At 44.6% G+C, this 16,040-nt stretch overlaps 1 protein-coding gene across 1 annotated transcript in view; it reads right to left on the bottom strand.

Annotated features, from left to right (window-relative positions):
- Nucleotides 1–16,040, bottom strand: part of LOC140411508 (dynein axonemal heavy chain 8-like) — a 2,059,122-nt gene that overhangs the window by 1,449,956 nt on the left and 593,126 nt on the right. Inside the window, exon 15 of the mRNA XM_072500594.1 lies at nt 5,244–5,363. Within this exon, the coding sequence (XP_072356695.1) occupies nt 5,244–5,363 (120 nt within the window). The remainder of the gene's footprint in view (nt 1–5,243; nt 5,364–16,040) is intronic.

Consider the following 16,040-nt stretch of genomic DNA (forward strand, 5'->3'; position numbering starts at 1 on the left):
GAGTGATGCCTACTGTGGTGGATAAGCCAGTGGAAAATCAGACAACAGAAGTGTTGAAGGACGTATATCCGGGGATCTGTCCGGATTGTGTAGTAACAAGGATGCAAAGTCACAGGTTAAGACATGAGGAGAAATCAAATAATGAAGATGAAGTTGAAGTGCAATTATCAGAAACGATTTTTGATCAGATGGTTGAAAAAGAACAAGAACAGGTGGATATTTTTAGTTCAGGAAAATTGGCGGAGTTACAATAGAAAGATGTAGAAATAAAACGGATGTATCAGAAAGCATACACGGAAGAGGAATCTGAGTGGATACCAGAGTGTTATTACCGTAAAAATGGTGTCTTGATGAGAAAATAGAGACCTTTACATATGCAGGTGGATGAAATGTGGGCAGAGGTTCATCAAGTAATATTGCCGGTAGGGTATAGAAAGGAGCTGTTGCGAGTTGCACATGAGGTACCAGTGGGAGGTCATTTGGGAATAAGGAAAACTCAAGCTAAAATCCAGAAACATTTTTATTGGCCTGGACTACATAAAGATGCAGTTAAATTTTGTCAATCATGTCACACATGTCAAGTGATAGGGAAACCTCAAGCAGTGATAAAACCAGCGCCCTTAATACCCATTCCAGCATTTGAGGAACCTTTTGCAACGGTCTTAGTTGATTGCATAGGACCGCTTCCTCAAACAAAAAGTGGGAATCATTATATTTTGACGATAATGGATGTGTCTACTAGGTTTCCAGAGGCCATTCCAGTATGTAATATTACAGCTAAAAGGATTGTAGAGGAGTTATTAAATTCTTTACTAGATATGGACTACCCACAGAAATACAATCGGATCAAGGATCAAATTTTACCTCAAAGTTATTCAAAGACGTTATGGATAGATTAGGAATAAAACAATTTAAATCAATTGCGTACCATCCAGAATCGCAGGGAACATTAGAAAGGTGGCATCAGACATTAAAAACAATGTTGAGGGCTTATTGTCACAATTATCCAGAGGATTGGGATAAAGGAATTCCATTCGTACTGTTTGCAATTGGGATGCACCTAATGCGTCAACCAAATTTAGTCCTTTTGAACTAATTTTTGGTCATGAGGTAAGAGGGCCACTTAAACTGATGAAGGACAAATTGGTGAGTGAGAAATCGGAAATTACATTATTGGATTATGTGTCAAATTTTAGGGAACGATTAAATAGAGCAGGTGAATTGGCCAGACAACATTTAAAAGTTGCACAAAATGTGATGAAACGGGTAGTGAACAAGAAATCCAAAGTTCGTAGTTTTGCCAGTGGAGATAAAGTTTTGGTATTGACCACAGTGGTAGGTGACCCTTTAAAAGAAAAGTTTTGTGGACCTTATCAGATTGAAAGGAAATGAAGTGAGGTGAATTATATGGTAAAAACACCAGATAGAAGGAAGACTCACCAAGTGTCATGTGAATATGCTTAAAAGGTACTTTGAAAGCAAAGGAGAGAAAAAGGAGGAGGTTTTAATGATTCTAACTCAAAGTGACGAACCAAATCCAGATGACTGTGAATTTGACATACCTCAAATTAAATTGGAAAACGAGGATGTTCTTAAAAATTGGGATAAATTGTTGCGTTACCTTCCAGAGGAAAAACAAACTGACCTGAAAGAGTTATTGATATCACGTGGGCAAGTTTATAGAGATAAATTGGGAAGTACTAAAATGGCTATACATGATGTAGATGTGGGAAATGCTGTTCCAATCAAACAACATCCATGTAGACATAACCCTTTAAAATTGGGACAGCATAACGCTTAAAAATGGCATAATTGAAGTGGGTTGCAGCCAATGGAGCTCACCCATAGTGATGGTACCAAAACCAGATGGTACCCAATGGATGTGTGTGGAGCATAGAAAGATTAATGCAGTTACAAGAACGGACTCTTATCCTATCCCATGTTTGGAGGATTGCATTGAGAAAGTGGGACAATCAGATTTTATTTCCAAACTGGATTTATTTAAAGGTTACTGGCAGGTATCTTTATCCAAAAGGGCGATGGAAATTTCAGCTTCTGTGACTCCAGATGGTATATACCAATTCACAGTTATGCCATTTGGCATGAAAAACGTCCCAGCCACATATCAACGGGTAACTAACAAAATTGTTTCAGGATTACCCAATTGTGCAGTGTACATCGACGATCTGGTAATTTTCAGCCGGACATGGACAGAACATTTGAAACATCTGATGGAGTTATTCAATCTACTTCAGGAAATGAAATGAAAAATGAAAATCGCTCATTGGCACAAGTAGGATTCAAATGAAGTTTCTGTGAAAAGCCCCTAGTCGCCACATTCCGGCGACTGGTCGGGGAGGCCGGCACGGGAATTAAACCTGTGCTGCTGGCCTTAGTCTGCTTTACTAGCCAGCTATTTAGCCCACTGTGCTAAACCAACCCCTGGTTTGAAACATCTTGTGGAGTTATTCGATCGACTTCAGGAGGCGGGTTTGGTGATAAACCTAGCCAAAAGTGAATTTGGAAAAGCCCAAGTCACTTTCCTTCGCCATACAATCGGACAGGGTTAAATGGTCACTCGGGATGTGAAACCAATAGTTATTGAGGAGTTTTCGATACCCTCAAGACGAAGGGAAATAATGTTATTTCTTGGCATGAGTGGATTTGATCGAACATTTGTGCAAAGGTTTTGTAGCGTGATTGCTCCACTGATGGACTTGCTGAAGAAACGTCAAAAATGTCAGTGGACAGCGGACTTTCAACAGGCATTTGACAGCCTGAAAGCTGTGATAACCAATGCTCCTGTGTTGGAGAATTACAAAGGATTCTGCGATCAAGTTGAACTAAAGTATCTGACTTTAAAGAGAAATGCCGAGACGTAGAGAAATAGATGGATCGTGCAGAGACCTTCTTGTTCAAAGAGACTGACAATCAGGAAAGATTTCAGGTGGAAGAAGAAGAACAAAAATGGTCTATATTATTGTACCTGTTTGCGTGTGTTGTTTTGTTTGAAACATAAAAGTATACTCACTGTGTGCATTTCTTAAAGGATAGTGAAAAGGTGAAAAATGAAGTTGATGGGTTTTTTTTTTCTTGGTGGGAGGTGTCATGTGAGAGTACCTTTAAGAAATGGGTGTTTATAAATGGGTGTGTATATAAATATCTGTAGTGAGAGTACCTTTAAGAAATGATTGTTTACTACTGCAGTGATGTCAGAGAATGGGTGGAGCTGGGCTGTCTGCCAGCTTTTTACTTTCGTTTTAGGCTGTTTGCTGCAGGGTGTGTTTTAGTTTCGTTTTCAGTGTTGGAGCTGAAGCCAGACTGAGCAGGTGCACTGTTGATCTCTCTGCCATGAAAAGACTATCTCTTGATCATTTGGTGAATTCAGAATTATAAATATTCTCAGTAGAGAATGTAAACCTAATGTGCTTCTGGTAAAAGGTATTTTAAGTCTTATGGATGTTAAAAGGAAAGCTTAAATGATTACTTAGTGTTGTATTCTTTGGGGGTTGTATTTGAATTAATGGTTGCTAAGATGTTCACTGTATGTTTTGAAAAGGTTAACTTGAGTTTGTAGAATAAACATTGTTTTGCTTTAAAAAAATACTTTTCCATTTCTGCTCTGCCACACCTGTAGAGTGGGCCGTGTGCTCCCCATACCACAATCTATTAAAAGTTGTGAGTCAGGTGAACTCCATGATACACTTTGGGGTTCTCTAAACCCTGGTGCATAACGCAAGGATAACACAGGGAACTACAGGCCGGTGAGCCTTACGTCAGTGATAGGGAAATTACTGGAGAGAATTATTTGAGACAGGATCTACTCCCATTTGGAAGAAAGTGGACGTATTAGCGAGAGGCAGCATGGTTTTGGGAAGGGGAGGTCTTGTCTCACTAACTTGATAGAGTTTTTTGAGGTGGTCACAAAGATGATTGATGCAGTTAGGGCAGTGGATGTTATCTATATGGACTTCAGTAAGGCCTTTGACAAGGTCCCTCATGGCAGACTGGTACAAAAATTGAAGTCACACAGGATCAGAGGTGAGCTGGCAAGATGGATACAGAACTGGCTAGGTAATAGAAGGCAGAGAGTAGCCATGGAAGTGTGCTTTTCTGATTGGAGGGCTGTGACTGGTGAGGTTCCGCAGGCATCAGTGCTGGGACCTTTGCTGTTTGTAGTATACAAAAATGATGTGGAGGAAAATGTAACTGGTCTCATTAGTAAGTTTGCGGACGACACAAAGGTTAGTGGAATTGCGGATAGCGATGAGGACTGTCAGAGGATACAGCAGGATTTAGATCGTTTGGAGACATGGACGGAGAGATGGCAGATGGTGTTTAATCCGGACAAATATGAGGTAATGCATTTTGGAAGGTCTAATACAGGTAGGGACTATACAGTGAATGGTAGAACCCTCACGAGTATTGACAGTCAGAGAGATCTAGGTGTACAGGTCCACAGGTCACTGAAAGGGGCAACACAGGTGGAGAAGGTAGTCAAGAAGGCATACGGCATGCTTGCCTTCATTGGCCGCGGCATTTAGTATAAAAATTGGCAAGTCATGTTGCATCTGTATCGAACCTTAGTTAGGCCACACTTGGAGTATAGTGTTCAATTCTGGTTGCCACACTACCAGAAGGATGTGGAGGCTTTAGAGAGGGTGCAGAATAGATTTACCAGGATGTTGCCTGGTATGGAGGGCATTAGCTATGAGGAGAGGTTGAATAAGGTTGCTGCCGGAGGAGGGGGTTGAAGCAGGGACGATCGTGACGTTTAAGGGGCATCTTGACAAATATATAAATAGGATGGGAATAGATGGATACGGACCCAGGAAGTGAGAAGATTTTAGTTTAGACCTGCAGCATGGTCGCCGCAGGCTTGGAGGGCCGAATTGCCTGTTCCTGTGCTGTACTTTTCTTTGTTCTTTGATGGCTTTCCGTACATCGTACCTGACTTTCTTATATAGGTCATGGTCGTCAGACTTGAACGCCTCCGTCCGGAACTTCAGCAGGGAGTGAACCCTTTGGTTGAGCCAAGGTTTCCGATTGGGGAATACCCGTATTGTCTTCTTTGGTACACAGACCTCGACACACTTACTGATGAAGTCTGTGATGGTGATTGCATACTCGTCCTGGTTAGCTGCCGCGGCCTTGAATATGGACCAGTCCACAGACTCCAAGCAGTCGCGGAGGATGTCCTCAATTGAGATATAACTTCATCATTTTATGGTAGAATTACTTACATAAAAATAGTCAATAGGCTCGTGAATACGTCTGAAGAGCTGTCTCGCCCACAGTATCTTTCCGGCTATAGGAGGCATGTTTCTAGCAAGTGGTGGGTCCTCTTTGTTAATTTGATAGTGCTGTAGAGAGATAATCAAAATTACAAAATAATCTAAAAGGAAAGATATTGGATAACTCAACATAAAAGGATACATTTTTCCTATTGTGTAAGTATAGATTAGGTATAAATGTTAAGATCCAACAGCTGGAAAGCATTGTACAAACCAAATCCCAAAAGTTAAATTTGACAAGTGATTACAACTATTTTCTATTTGTATTTTACCATGAGAAAATACATGTATTGAAGTCAGGAGTCACAAATTCCAGAAGCGCTTTTGGCCGAGTATATTACATGAAAACATTTATTAACAAAAGAAAATAAAGAAAGAAAGAAAGAAAGAAAAGAAAAGAAAACGTAAGCACAGATTACATTTAATTTCAGTGGGCAGCACAGTTGCTTCACAGCTCCAGGGTCCCAGGTTCGATTTCCGGCTGGGTCACTATCTCTGTGGAGTCTGCACGTTCTCCCCGGGTCTGCGTGGGTTTCCTCCAGGTGCTCTGGTTTACTCCCACAGTCCAAAGATGTGCGGATTAGGTTGATTGGCAATGCTAAATTGCCCTTAGTGTCCAAAAAGGTTAAGTGGGGGTTTCGGGGATAGGGACATGCGTGGGCTTGAATAGGGTGCTCTTTGTATGAGCCGGTGCAGACTCGGTGGGCCTCCTTCTGCACTTTAAATTTTATGATTCTATGATTTACGTAGTTACAATTAGTCCAACAGAACATTCCCCCAAAAGATTCCAACTTGGTTAGACTCATAAATAAACACCGTTTTCGGCAACAGTCATTATCAAAATTATCTTATCCTAAAATTATTCCAGCAACAAAGCACAACCCACTGTTGCTGTGGGAAAGGTATTTCATTGGACTTCTCTTTCACTCCCACTTGTCTGTGGAAATTAGTAAACTTGTTTTCTTGAATAAACAGACACTTCTCTGGCGTAGCTAAAGGCTCCTTTGCTTCTTCACACCTCTATCCCAGTCCAGAGCCCTCTTATCAGGCGGCCTTACATGGTTGCACTCACACACAGCTCCCAATATCTCTTTAAATATGTTTTTCTCTTTCCTCGTTCCCCATTGTCCTATCCTTCTTTGAAATTTACCTTTCCCAGGATAAAAAATCTTTTATGTTCTCCTTATAGCCATCACCACCTTAAGGTAAAATAAAATTCAATAACTGATTTGATGCCTGATTTATTTATCATCTTTTCTCAGCTTTAAACACCTACTTACTTCCTTTTGAAATTCAACAACTAAACACGACAAACCTTCTTTATCTTCACATCCACTGAAGTCAATTTCTACCCATGTTGTGTTTACTTGCAGAACAGCCAATTTGATCATGTTCATTTGAAATCCTTGCCTTTCACAGCTAGGGCTACAATCACAGTTGAAGGTATAACTGAAAGGGATGATCCCAGAATGGAATGCTGGCTCGAAAGACTGTACCCTTTATTCTTTTTAATGAAACATGGAGGAACAGAGTCACAACACCGCTAATTAGTTTCAACAAAAAGAAATAAAGATGTTGTCAACATGGAAAAATTGGATTCAAATACAATACTCCTTTACTCCCACCTTAGCTTAACTTAACAAATTCACATAGATTAAAATGGAGTACAAAGTACATCTTAAGCTTCAATGGCCTCATTATCCATTAAAAGTCAATTTTATGCACACAAGATGACTGTGGTCAAATACACACATTCCGCTGTGGACCCAAGTTAATGTCTGCAGATTTCTCCTCAGAATTCCCCCAGATGATGATCACATAAGAGTTTCCAAACTTCATTCTCAAAAACAAGCTTTAAAATCTTCCCTCATAATAATGCTTTCCCTTAGTGGTTTGCATTCCGAACTCCAGTCCAGATTTTAAAAATGACTCTTCAACCCAAGTTTCCGATTCCACTTTCAACAGCCACTCCAGTCCAGGATTGCTTTTACACGAATTCCGAGATCCAAGCACAGATTTCCAAAGTAATTTCAACTATTCCACAGTTGTAGTAAAATCTCACAAATCTGAAAATCACTGCAGATATCTTTCTGGCATCTGAGCCTTTTCATTAGCACTGTCGGTCCTTACTAAACAGCACGGTGTCACAGTGGTTAGCACTGCTACTTCACAGTGCCAGAGATCCAGATTCAATTCCAGCTCTAGGTGACTGTGTCGAGTTTGCACATTCTCCCAGTGTCTGCGTAGGTTCCTCTCAGAGTCCAAAGATGTACAGGTTCGGTGAATTGGCAATGCTCAAATTGACTCTTAGTGTGCAGGTTACTGGGGTTATGTGGATAGAGTGGGGGAGGTTTTTTAAAAATTAATTTAGGGGATGTGAGAATCACTGGTTAGGCTAGCAAAGAACAAAGAACAAAGAACAAAGAAATGTACAGCACAGGAACAGGCCCTTCGGCCCTCCAAGCCCGCGCCGACCATACTGCCCGACTAAACTACAATCTTCTACACTTCCTGGGTCCGTATCCTTCTATTCCCATCCTATTCATATATTTGTCAAGATGCCCCTTAAATGTCCCTATCGTCCCTGCTTCCACTACCTCCTCCGGTAGCGAGTTCCAGGCACCCACTACCCTCTGCGTAAAAAACTTGCCTCGTACATCTACTCTAAACCTTGCCCCTCTCACCTTAAACCTATGCCCCCTAGTAATTGACCCCTCTACCCTGGGGAAAAGCCTCTGACTATCCACTCATTTATAGCATTTATTACCCATCCCAAGATGCTCTTCAGAAGCTGGTGTTGAATTGCCTTCTTGAGCTGTTGCAGTCCCTGAGCTTTAGGTATATTTTGTAAGGGCCACGAAGAACCCAGCAAGAGTTTTAAGGATACAAAGTAATAACATTTATTTACTATAACATATATACATAACATTTATTTACTATAACATATATACATAATAGTAGCAGGAACTTCCCTTGCTACATACTCCTTCCTGCTGGTTCCTGAACTGGCCAACTTTATTTATACTAGGAGTTTACTAGTGGTTTCTCCGCCCCCCTCATTGGGGAAGCTCATACTCCCACAGGATTGTGGGATAGTCATTAGTCCCCAGCCAATGGTAAGTAGGCAGGTTATAACATCCCTCCCCCGCAAAGTCCAAGGAATCCACCAAAGTCCCTGGCGAAGGAGGGCGTCGGACTCGTTTGGCCACAGGCCGGACACCATTTGCACGCGGCGCTGGATCAGGCGGCGTGTAACGAGACGGAGACCGTGATGAACGGCGCAACGGTTGTACATCCACGGCCCGTGGACCCGAGGATTCCCCCTCTGATGCATCCTGTGTCTCCATCTCGGAGTCAGAGTCTGCTGCCTTCGTCATGTCAGCGTCTCTATCTCCATTCGGTCCCGTAACGACCTGCGCAGGCTTCGAGTGAGGCACCAGTGGAAGATTGTGAGGACTACCTTCCCTTGTCTCTGGTCTCTGCTGTTGAAATGAGCTCCAGGGGCGGGGAATCTTTTGAGGGGATGGTCTTCTGGACCGAACGTGGTCTACATGTTTTCGCTGGAGACGACCCTGGGCTTGCACTTGGTAAGGTATAGGGTCCGTTTAGCGAAAGATTACACCAGGAACCCATTGGGTACCACCAGCAAAATTCCGAACGAACACTGGGTCACCGGGCGCAAACTGCCGAATCGGCCGATGCCGAGAAAATCCCTGACCCTGCCGTTCTTGTGTGCGGCGTACTTTTGTGCCAATGTCCGGGAAAACCATACTAAGGCGGGTGCGAAGTCCCCGGCCCATTAGGAGTTCTGCGGGAGCTACCCCAGTCACTGCATGGGGGGTGGTCCTGTACGTAAACAAAAAGCGAGCCAGTCTCGTGTCCATTGATCCGGAAGACTGCTTCTTTAGGCCTCTTTTGAATGTCTGCACTGCGCGCTCTGCCAACCCATTTGAAGCCGGGTGGTAAGGGGCAGTGCGGATATGGCGGATGCCGTCCATCTTCGTGAACCTCGCAAACTCCTCACTCGTGAATGAAGTGCCGTTATCCGTGACCAGCACCTCGGGGAGGCCATGCGTACTAAACGACAAACGCATCTTTTCAATTGTTGCGCAGGACGTTGTCCCCTGCATCTTATGCACCTCTAGCCATTTAGACTGGGCGTCAATTAGTAGAAGGAACATGGATCCTTGAAAAGGGCCTGCGAACTCTGCATGCAAGCGTGCCCAAGGCCGCCCTAGCCATTCCCAGTGATGTAGGGGCGCTGCCGGCGGAAGCTTCTGATGCTCCTGGCAAATGGAGCAGTTTTGGGCCACCTTCTCAATGTCGGTGTCGAGGCCTGGCCACCAGACATAACTCCGGGCCAACATTTTCATTTTGGTCACGCCTGGATGCCCATTGTGCAAGTCTGATAGTATCAGCTCCTGGCCTTTTTCCGGGACAATCACACGCGTCCCCCACAAGAGGATGCCGTCTTCCACGCTGAATTCTGACAGCTTGGAGGAAAATGCCCGCAACTCGCCTGGGAGCTGTCTATGCTGCCCACCATACAGGACTATGTGCCGAACCTTTGACAGGACTGGCTCCGTCTGGGTCCACTCACGGATCTGTGATGCCGTGACAGGCAAGGTGTCCATAAAATTTAGGGTTGCAACCACCTCACCGGTCGTGGGGGTCGACATGGGGCCGGTCGATAAAGGCAATCGGCTCAGTGCGTTGGCATTTGCTATCTGCGTACCTGGTTTGTGCTCCACAGAATACTCGTATGCAGCAAGCAACAAAGCCCAGCGCTGGATCCGTGCAGAAGCAATGGGCGGTATTGGCTTATCCTCTCTGAAAAGTCCCAGCAGGGGCTTATGATCAGTCACAATAGTGAAATGGCGGCCGTACACGTACTGGTGGAAGTGTTTCACCGCAAAAACCACTGCCAGGCACTCCTTCTCGATCTGCGTGTACTTTTTCTCCGCTGCAGTCAATATGCGGGAGGCGAAAGCTATCGGTCGCTCGGCCCCGTTCTCCATCTTGTGGGACAGGACGGCCCCAATACCATACGGGGATGCATCACATATGACAAGCAAAGGCTTTCCAGGATCATAGTGGGTTAGTAACCCAGACGACGACAATTGTTGCTTTCCCCGCCGGAAAGCGGTTTCTTGCGGCTGACCCCAAACCCAGGTGTGATTTTTCTTTAGCAGAAGGTGCAAAGGGGTCAGCGTAGTTGCCAGATTGGGGAGGAACTTCCCGTAATAGTTTATGAGACCGAGAAAAGAACAAAGATGCGAAGTGTCAGTCGGGGCGGGGGCATGTTGAATTGCACGCACCTTCTCTGCGACGGGGTGCAGACCTTCACGGTCCACCCGATAACCTAGGTAGACTACTTCCTTTGCCTGAAATATGCACTTTGTGCGACGTAAACGGACTCCAGCCTCCGAAAGGCGTCTAAGGACAGCCTCCAGATTTTCCAAATGTTCCTGCTCCGACTTCCCTGTAATCAAAACGTCATCCAGGTAGACAGCCACACGTGGTAAACCTCTCAAAATGCCCTCCAGAACACGTTGAAAAATTGCGCAGCAGAGGATACTCCAAAGGGCAACCGTGTATATTCATACAGGCCCCGGTGTGTATTAATCGTTACATATGGTCGGGAGGCAGGGTCCAGCTCCAACTGCAGGTAGGCGTGACTCATATCTAATTTTGTGAACGAGAGTCCACCTGCAAGTTTCGCGTAGAGATCCTCTATGCGAGGCATTGGATATCGGTCGAGTCGGGAAACTGTATTCACTGTAAGTTTATTGTCGCCACACAAGCGAACTGTGGCATCTGGCTTCATTACAGGTACAATTGGTGCTGCCCAGTAAGCAAAACGGACGGGCCTGATAATACCCAAACTCTCCAAACGAGTGAGCTCCCCTTCTACCTTCTCGAGCAAGGCGTAAGGCACTGGGCGCGCCAGGAAATAGGGCGGCGTGGCTCCTGGTTCAACTTGGATACGGGCTACGGCCCCTTTTATTTTCCCCAAACCAGGCTGGAATACATCTGGGTATCGTCCTAGCACCTCAGTCAACCCTTCAGAAACTGTTTGGAGGATGTGCTGCCATTGCAACCGCAAATGGCGCAACCAGTCCCGACCCAACAGGCTGGGCCCATGGCCGCGCACCACGATAAGTGGGAAACGCCCCTCCTGGCGTCCATAGACAACAGGGGTCATTGTAGTTCCTGCAATGTCCAGTGGTTCCCCCGTGTAGGTGGCCAACCTGGCCTGTGAGTCGGTTAATGTAAGGGTCTGTATACCCTGCTTGATGCGGTCGAATGTCCTCTGGGCGATCACGGAGACCGCTGCGCCAGTATCCAACTCCATCTCAAGCGGGTGGCCATTGACCCGTACTGTCACCTTAATGGGGGCCACACGGGGAACTGCCACACAATGCAGCTGCAGGCAGTCGTCCTCCGTCTCCACGTCTTCAGGAGTAGTCGCCGCAGGTTCATCCACATGGAAGGTACGGCCTCTGGGCTGGTCCCAGTTACGGCCCCTGGGCTGGTCCCAGTTTCGGTCGGAACAACGGCACCTCTGGCGCCCCCAGGACCGCCGTCCGCGACGGGGTCGGCACCTACAAGTCTGACACGGACATGGCTCCTCATCCATTGGCTCTGGAGAAGGCTCCCTTCGGGGAGGAATGTCCGACGGCCACTGGCGTCGGTCCGGACGTTGCCTCGCCCAAGGTACCGCAGGAGTGCGGGGGGACGTTTTCGGACGGAAGGGATTGCGCCCCAAGGCATGCACTTCCATTCCCTGTAGCTCCTGTACTCCTCGCTCTGCGCTCTCTCGGGACAATACTATTTGAATGGCGTGTTGAAAAGTCAATGTTGGCTCCGCTAACAACTTTCTCTGGGTGGCTGCATTGTTAATACCGCAAACAAAACTGTCGCGTAACATTTCTGACAAGGTCTCACCATAGTCACAGTACTCCGCAATCCTGCGTAGCCTGGATAGAAAATCGGCAAGGGATTCTCCAGGGGTCCTCTCAGCGGTATTAAACCGGTAACGCTGGACTATCGTGGACGGGGTTGGGTTAAAATGTTGCCCCACTATATTCACAAGTTCATCAAACGTTTTGGTGTCCGGCGCAGCTGGGTACGTAAGGCTCCTAATCACCCCAAACGTATGCGGGCCGCAGGCGGTGAGCAATATGACCACCTGCCGCTCGTTTTCGGTGATATTGTTTGCCCGGAAATAGTAACGCATCCGTTGTGTATACTGGTTCCAGCTTTCCAGTGCAGCATCAAAAACATCCAAACGTCCGTACAGAGGCATGGTATAATAGAAAACAACTTCCAACCTGTATCCAACAAAAATCCAGGGAGGTGGCTTCAGCAGTGTAGACAGCTATTCACTTTAACCTTCGTCGCCAGTTTTGTAAGGACCACGAAGAATCCAGCACGAGGTTTAAGGATACAAAGTAATAACATTTATTTACTATAACATATATACATAACAGTAGCAGTAACTTCCCTTGCTACATACTCCTCCCTGCTGGTTCCTGAACTGGCCAGCTTTATTTATACTAGGAGTTTACTAGTGGTTTCTCCGCCCCCCTCATTGGGGAAGCTCATACTCCCACAGGATTGTGGGATAGTCATTAGTCCCCAGCCAATGGTAAGTAGGCAGGTTATAACAGTATACCCACAGTGCTGTAAAGGATTCCAGGATTTGGCCCAGGGGCAGTGAAGGAACGGCGATATATTTTCAAGTCGGAGTGGTGAGTGACTTGGAGGGGAACCTCCAGGTGGTGGGTTTCCCAGGCATCTGCTGCTCTTGCTCTCCGAGATGATAGCAGTCGTGGGTTTGTCAGGTGCTGGCTAAGGAACTTTGACGAGTTACTGCAGTGTATCTTGTAGATAGTAAACACAGCAGTGGTAGAGAATTTGAATGTTTATGGAAACATGGAAACATCGAAAATAGGAGCAGTAGGAGGCCATTCGGCCCCCAGAGCCTGCTCCGCCATTCATTATGATCATGGTAGATCTTGTAATAGCCTAATCCCGCTTTCCCCCCATATCCTTTGATCCCCTTTGCCCAAAATGCTATATCTGCAATATTTTGGCCTCAACTACTTCCTGTGGCAATGAATTCTATAGGCTCACCACTCTCTAGGTAAAGAAATTTCTCCTCATCCTGTCCTAAATGATCTATCCCGTATCCTCAGACTGTGATACAGCCACCAGCAAAAACATCCTTCATCTGCCCTGTCATGTCCTGTTAGAATTTTATAGGTTTCTATGAGATCCCTCCCTCAATCTTCAGAACTCCAGTGAATACAATCCCAATTGATTCAACCTCTCTTCATACATCAGTACTGCCATACCAGGAATCAGTCTGATAACCCTTTGCTCTATTCCTCTAGAGCAAGAACATCCTTCCTCAGAAAAGGAGGCCAAAACTGCATATAATATTCCAGGTGTGGCCTCTTCAAGGCCCTGTATAATTGTAGCAAGCCATCCTTGCTCCTGTACTCTGGGGCTGGTTTAGAACAGTGGGCTGTGGCTTGCAAAGCAGAATAATTCTAGCAGCGTGGGTTCAATTCCCGTACCGGCGCCGGAATGTGGCGATTAGGGGATTTTCACAGTAACTTCATTGAAGCCTACTTGTGACAGTAAGCAATTATTATTATTACTCAAATCCTCTCATTAAGCAGACCAACATGCCATTTTCCTTCTTTATCACCTGCTGTACCTGCATGCTTAACTTCAGTAACTGGTATACGAAGACACCCGGGTGTCGTTGCACATTCCCCTCTCCTAATTTATGGCCATTCAGAGAATATTTGCTACCAAAGTGAATAATTTCACATTTCTCCAAATTATATTGCATCTGCCATTCATTTACCCACTCACTCAACTTATCCAAATCACACTGAAGGATCTCTGCAACCTCCTCACAGCTCACCCTCCCACCCAACTTTGTGTCATATGCAAATTTGGAGATATTACATTTTGTTCCTTCATCTAAATCATTAATATATATTGTGAACAGCTTGAGTCTTAGCACTATCCCCAGCTGTACCCCACTAGTCACTGCCTGCCATTTGAAAAAAGACCCGTTAATTCCTACTCTGCTTCCTGTCTGCCAACCAGTTTTCTATCCAACTCAATACACTACTCCTAATCCCATGTGCTTTAATTTTACACACTAACCTTTTATGTAGGACTTTGTCAAAAGCCTTCTGAAAGTCCAAATATACCACATCCACTGGCTCCCTCTAGAAGCCAGGTATTTCGAATACAACTAGTATAGGTAAAAGATAGCTGTTTAAGCATAAATATTAGGCCCCAGTTTTAAATACCCATTTATACAGCATAATTCACTTTTACTGAAGTCCGTTGCTCTGGCAAATGCATATTTTCAAAGACAGTGTGACATTAAAACAGCACAGTTGCAAAACAATTTGACACTGCTTGTGCTAATTGTCAAGGACAAGGACTGAATACCATAGCAACATGAAGGCACCATTGTCCACAATGCAGATAACAGCTAAGCTCGCTTAAAAACCAGTCTATTGCTGGTAAAGGTTAGCAGAATATCACATTCCATAACATGTAGACATGAAGCAATTAAAAAGCTGATGTTGCACATTGAAGATGGACGGCTTGCCATCAAATCAAATGTGTTTGACTCTAACCCAAACCAATTAGGATTATATTGGGGTGTGATTAGATGACTTAAGACAGATATGAAAGTGTATAACTGAAAATTTTCCGCCCGCCATTTTAGTGTTGTGCTGTGTTGTCTGTCCTTAATTTCTGTCTTTGATTCTGTCAGTGTGTCTTTCTGTAGTGTCTTTGTGTTGTGTTGTCTTTCTGTTAGTTTAGTCAGTTTTGTCCTTAATAGTCTCTGAGATGACTTTTGGGGTTCTGTCAGCCTGTCAGTCTGTTAGTCTGTGTCAGTGATGTAATGCACTTTTGACTTTGAGTTTGAGTTTAGCTGAAGATTAGCTCTCTCTCTTTCTTCATGTTTCATTGCCAGACTTTGACCGTTTAAAAGTTACTTTCGAGCTGTCTGCCTAAGCAAAAAAGATAATGTCTGTAATTCTCTGAAAGCTTCGAATTGTCTACGAATTGCCTTTTAAATGACTTTCAAATTGTAATCAAGCGACTACAAATAAAACAATTCTTTTTGGCACCTGAGAAGTTTTAACTGAAGTTTCTGCTGAGTCCCAGTATTCGCAAAGTGCTACTGGTAACCGTATAGCAGAAATAATATAAATTCCTTCAACTTTACACAGTCGAATAATACAAGGAATCGAACAACTTGGCATAGTCCAGAAATAGTACAAATCTTACAACTTGTCGTATTGCGCCAGGACTTTGATTCATCAACTAAGCTTCCCCCAAACTTGGCGTAGTTCGGCAAGTTAAGATCCAATAAATTAAAGATTCCTACACTCCCCCTCAACTCTATTAGTTACATCCTTGAAGAATTCCAGTAGACTTTTCAAGCATGATTTCCACTTCATAAATCCATGCAGACTCTGTGAAAAATCTTTGACAATGGATTCTAGAATTTTCCCCACTACTGCCGTCTGGCTTACTGTCAATAAGTCCCTATTTTCTTTCTACTTCCCTTTTTAAACAGTGGATTATATTAGCTACCCTCTAATCTGCAGAAATTTTTCCAGAGTTTATAGAATCCTGGAAAATGACCACCAATCCATTATTTCTACAGCCACTTCCTTAATTACTCTGGGATGTAGA

This window comes from Scyliorhinus torazame, chromosome 4 (assembly GCF_047496885.1).
Source record: "Scyliorhinus torazame isolate Kashiwa2021f chromosome 4, sScyTor2.1, whole genome shotgun sequence".
NCBI classification, from domain to species: Eukaryota; Metazoa; Chordata; class Chondrichthyes; order Carcharhiniformes; family Scyliorhinidae; genus Scyliorhinus; species Scyliorhinus torazame.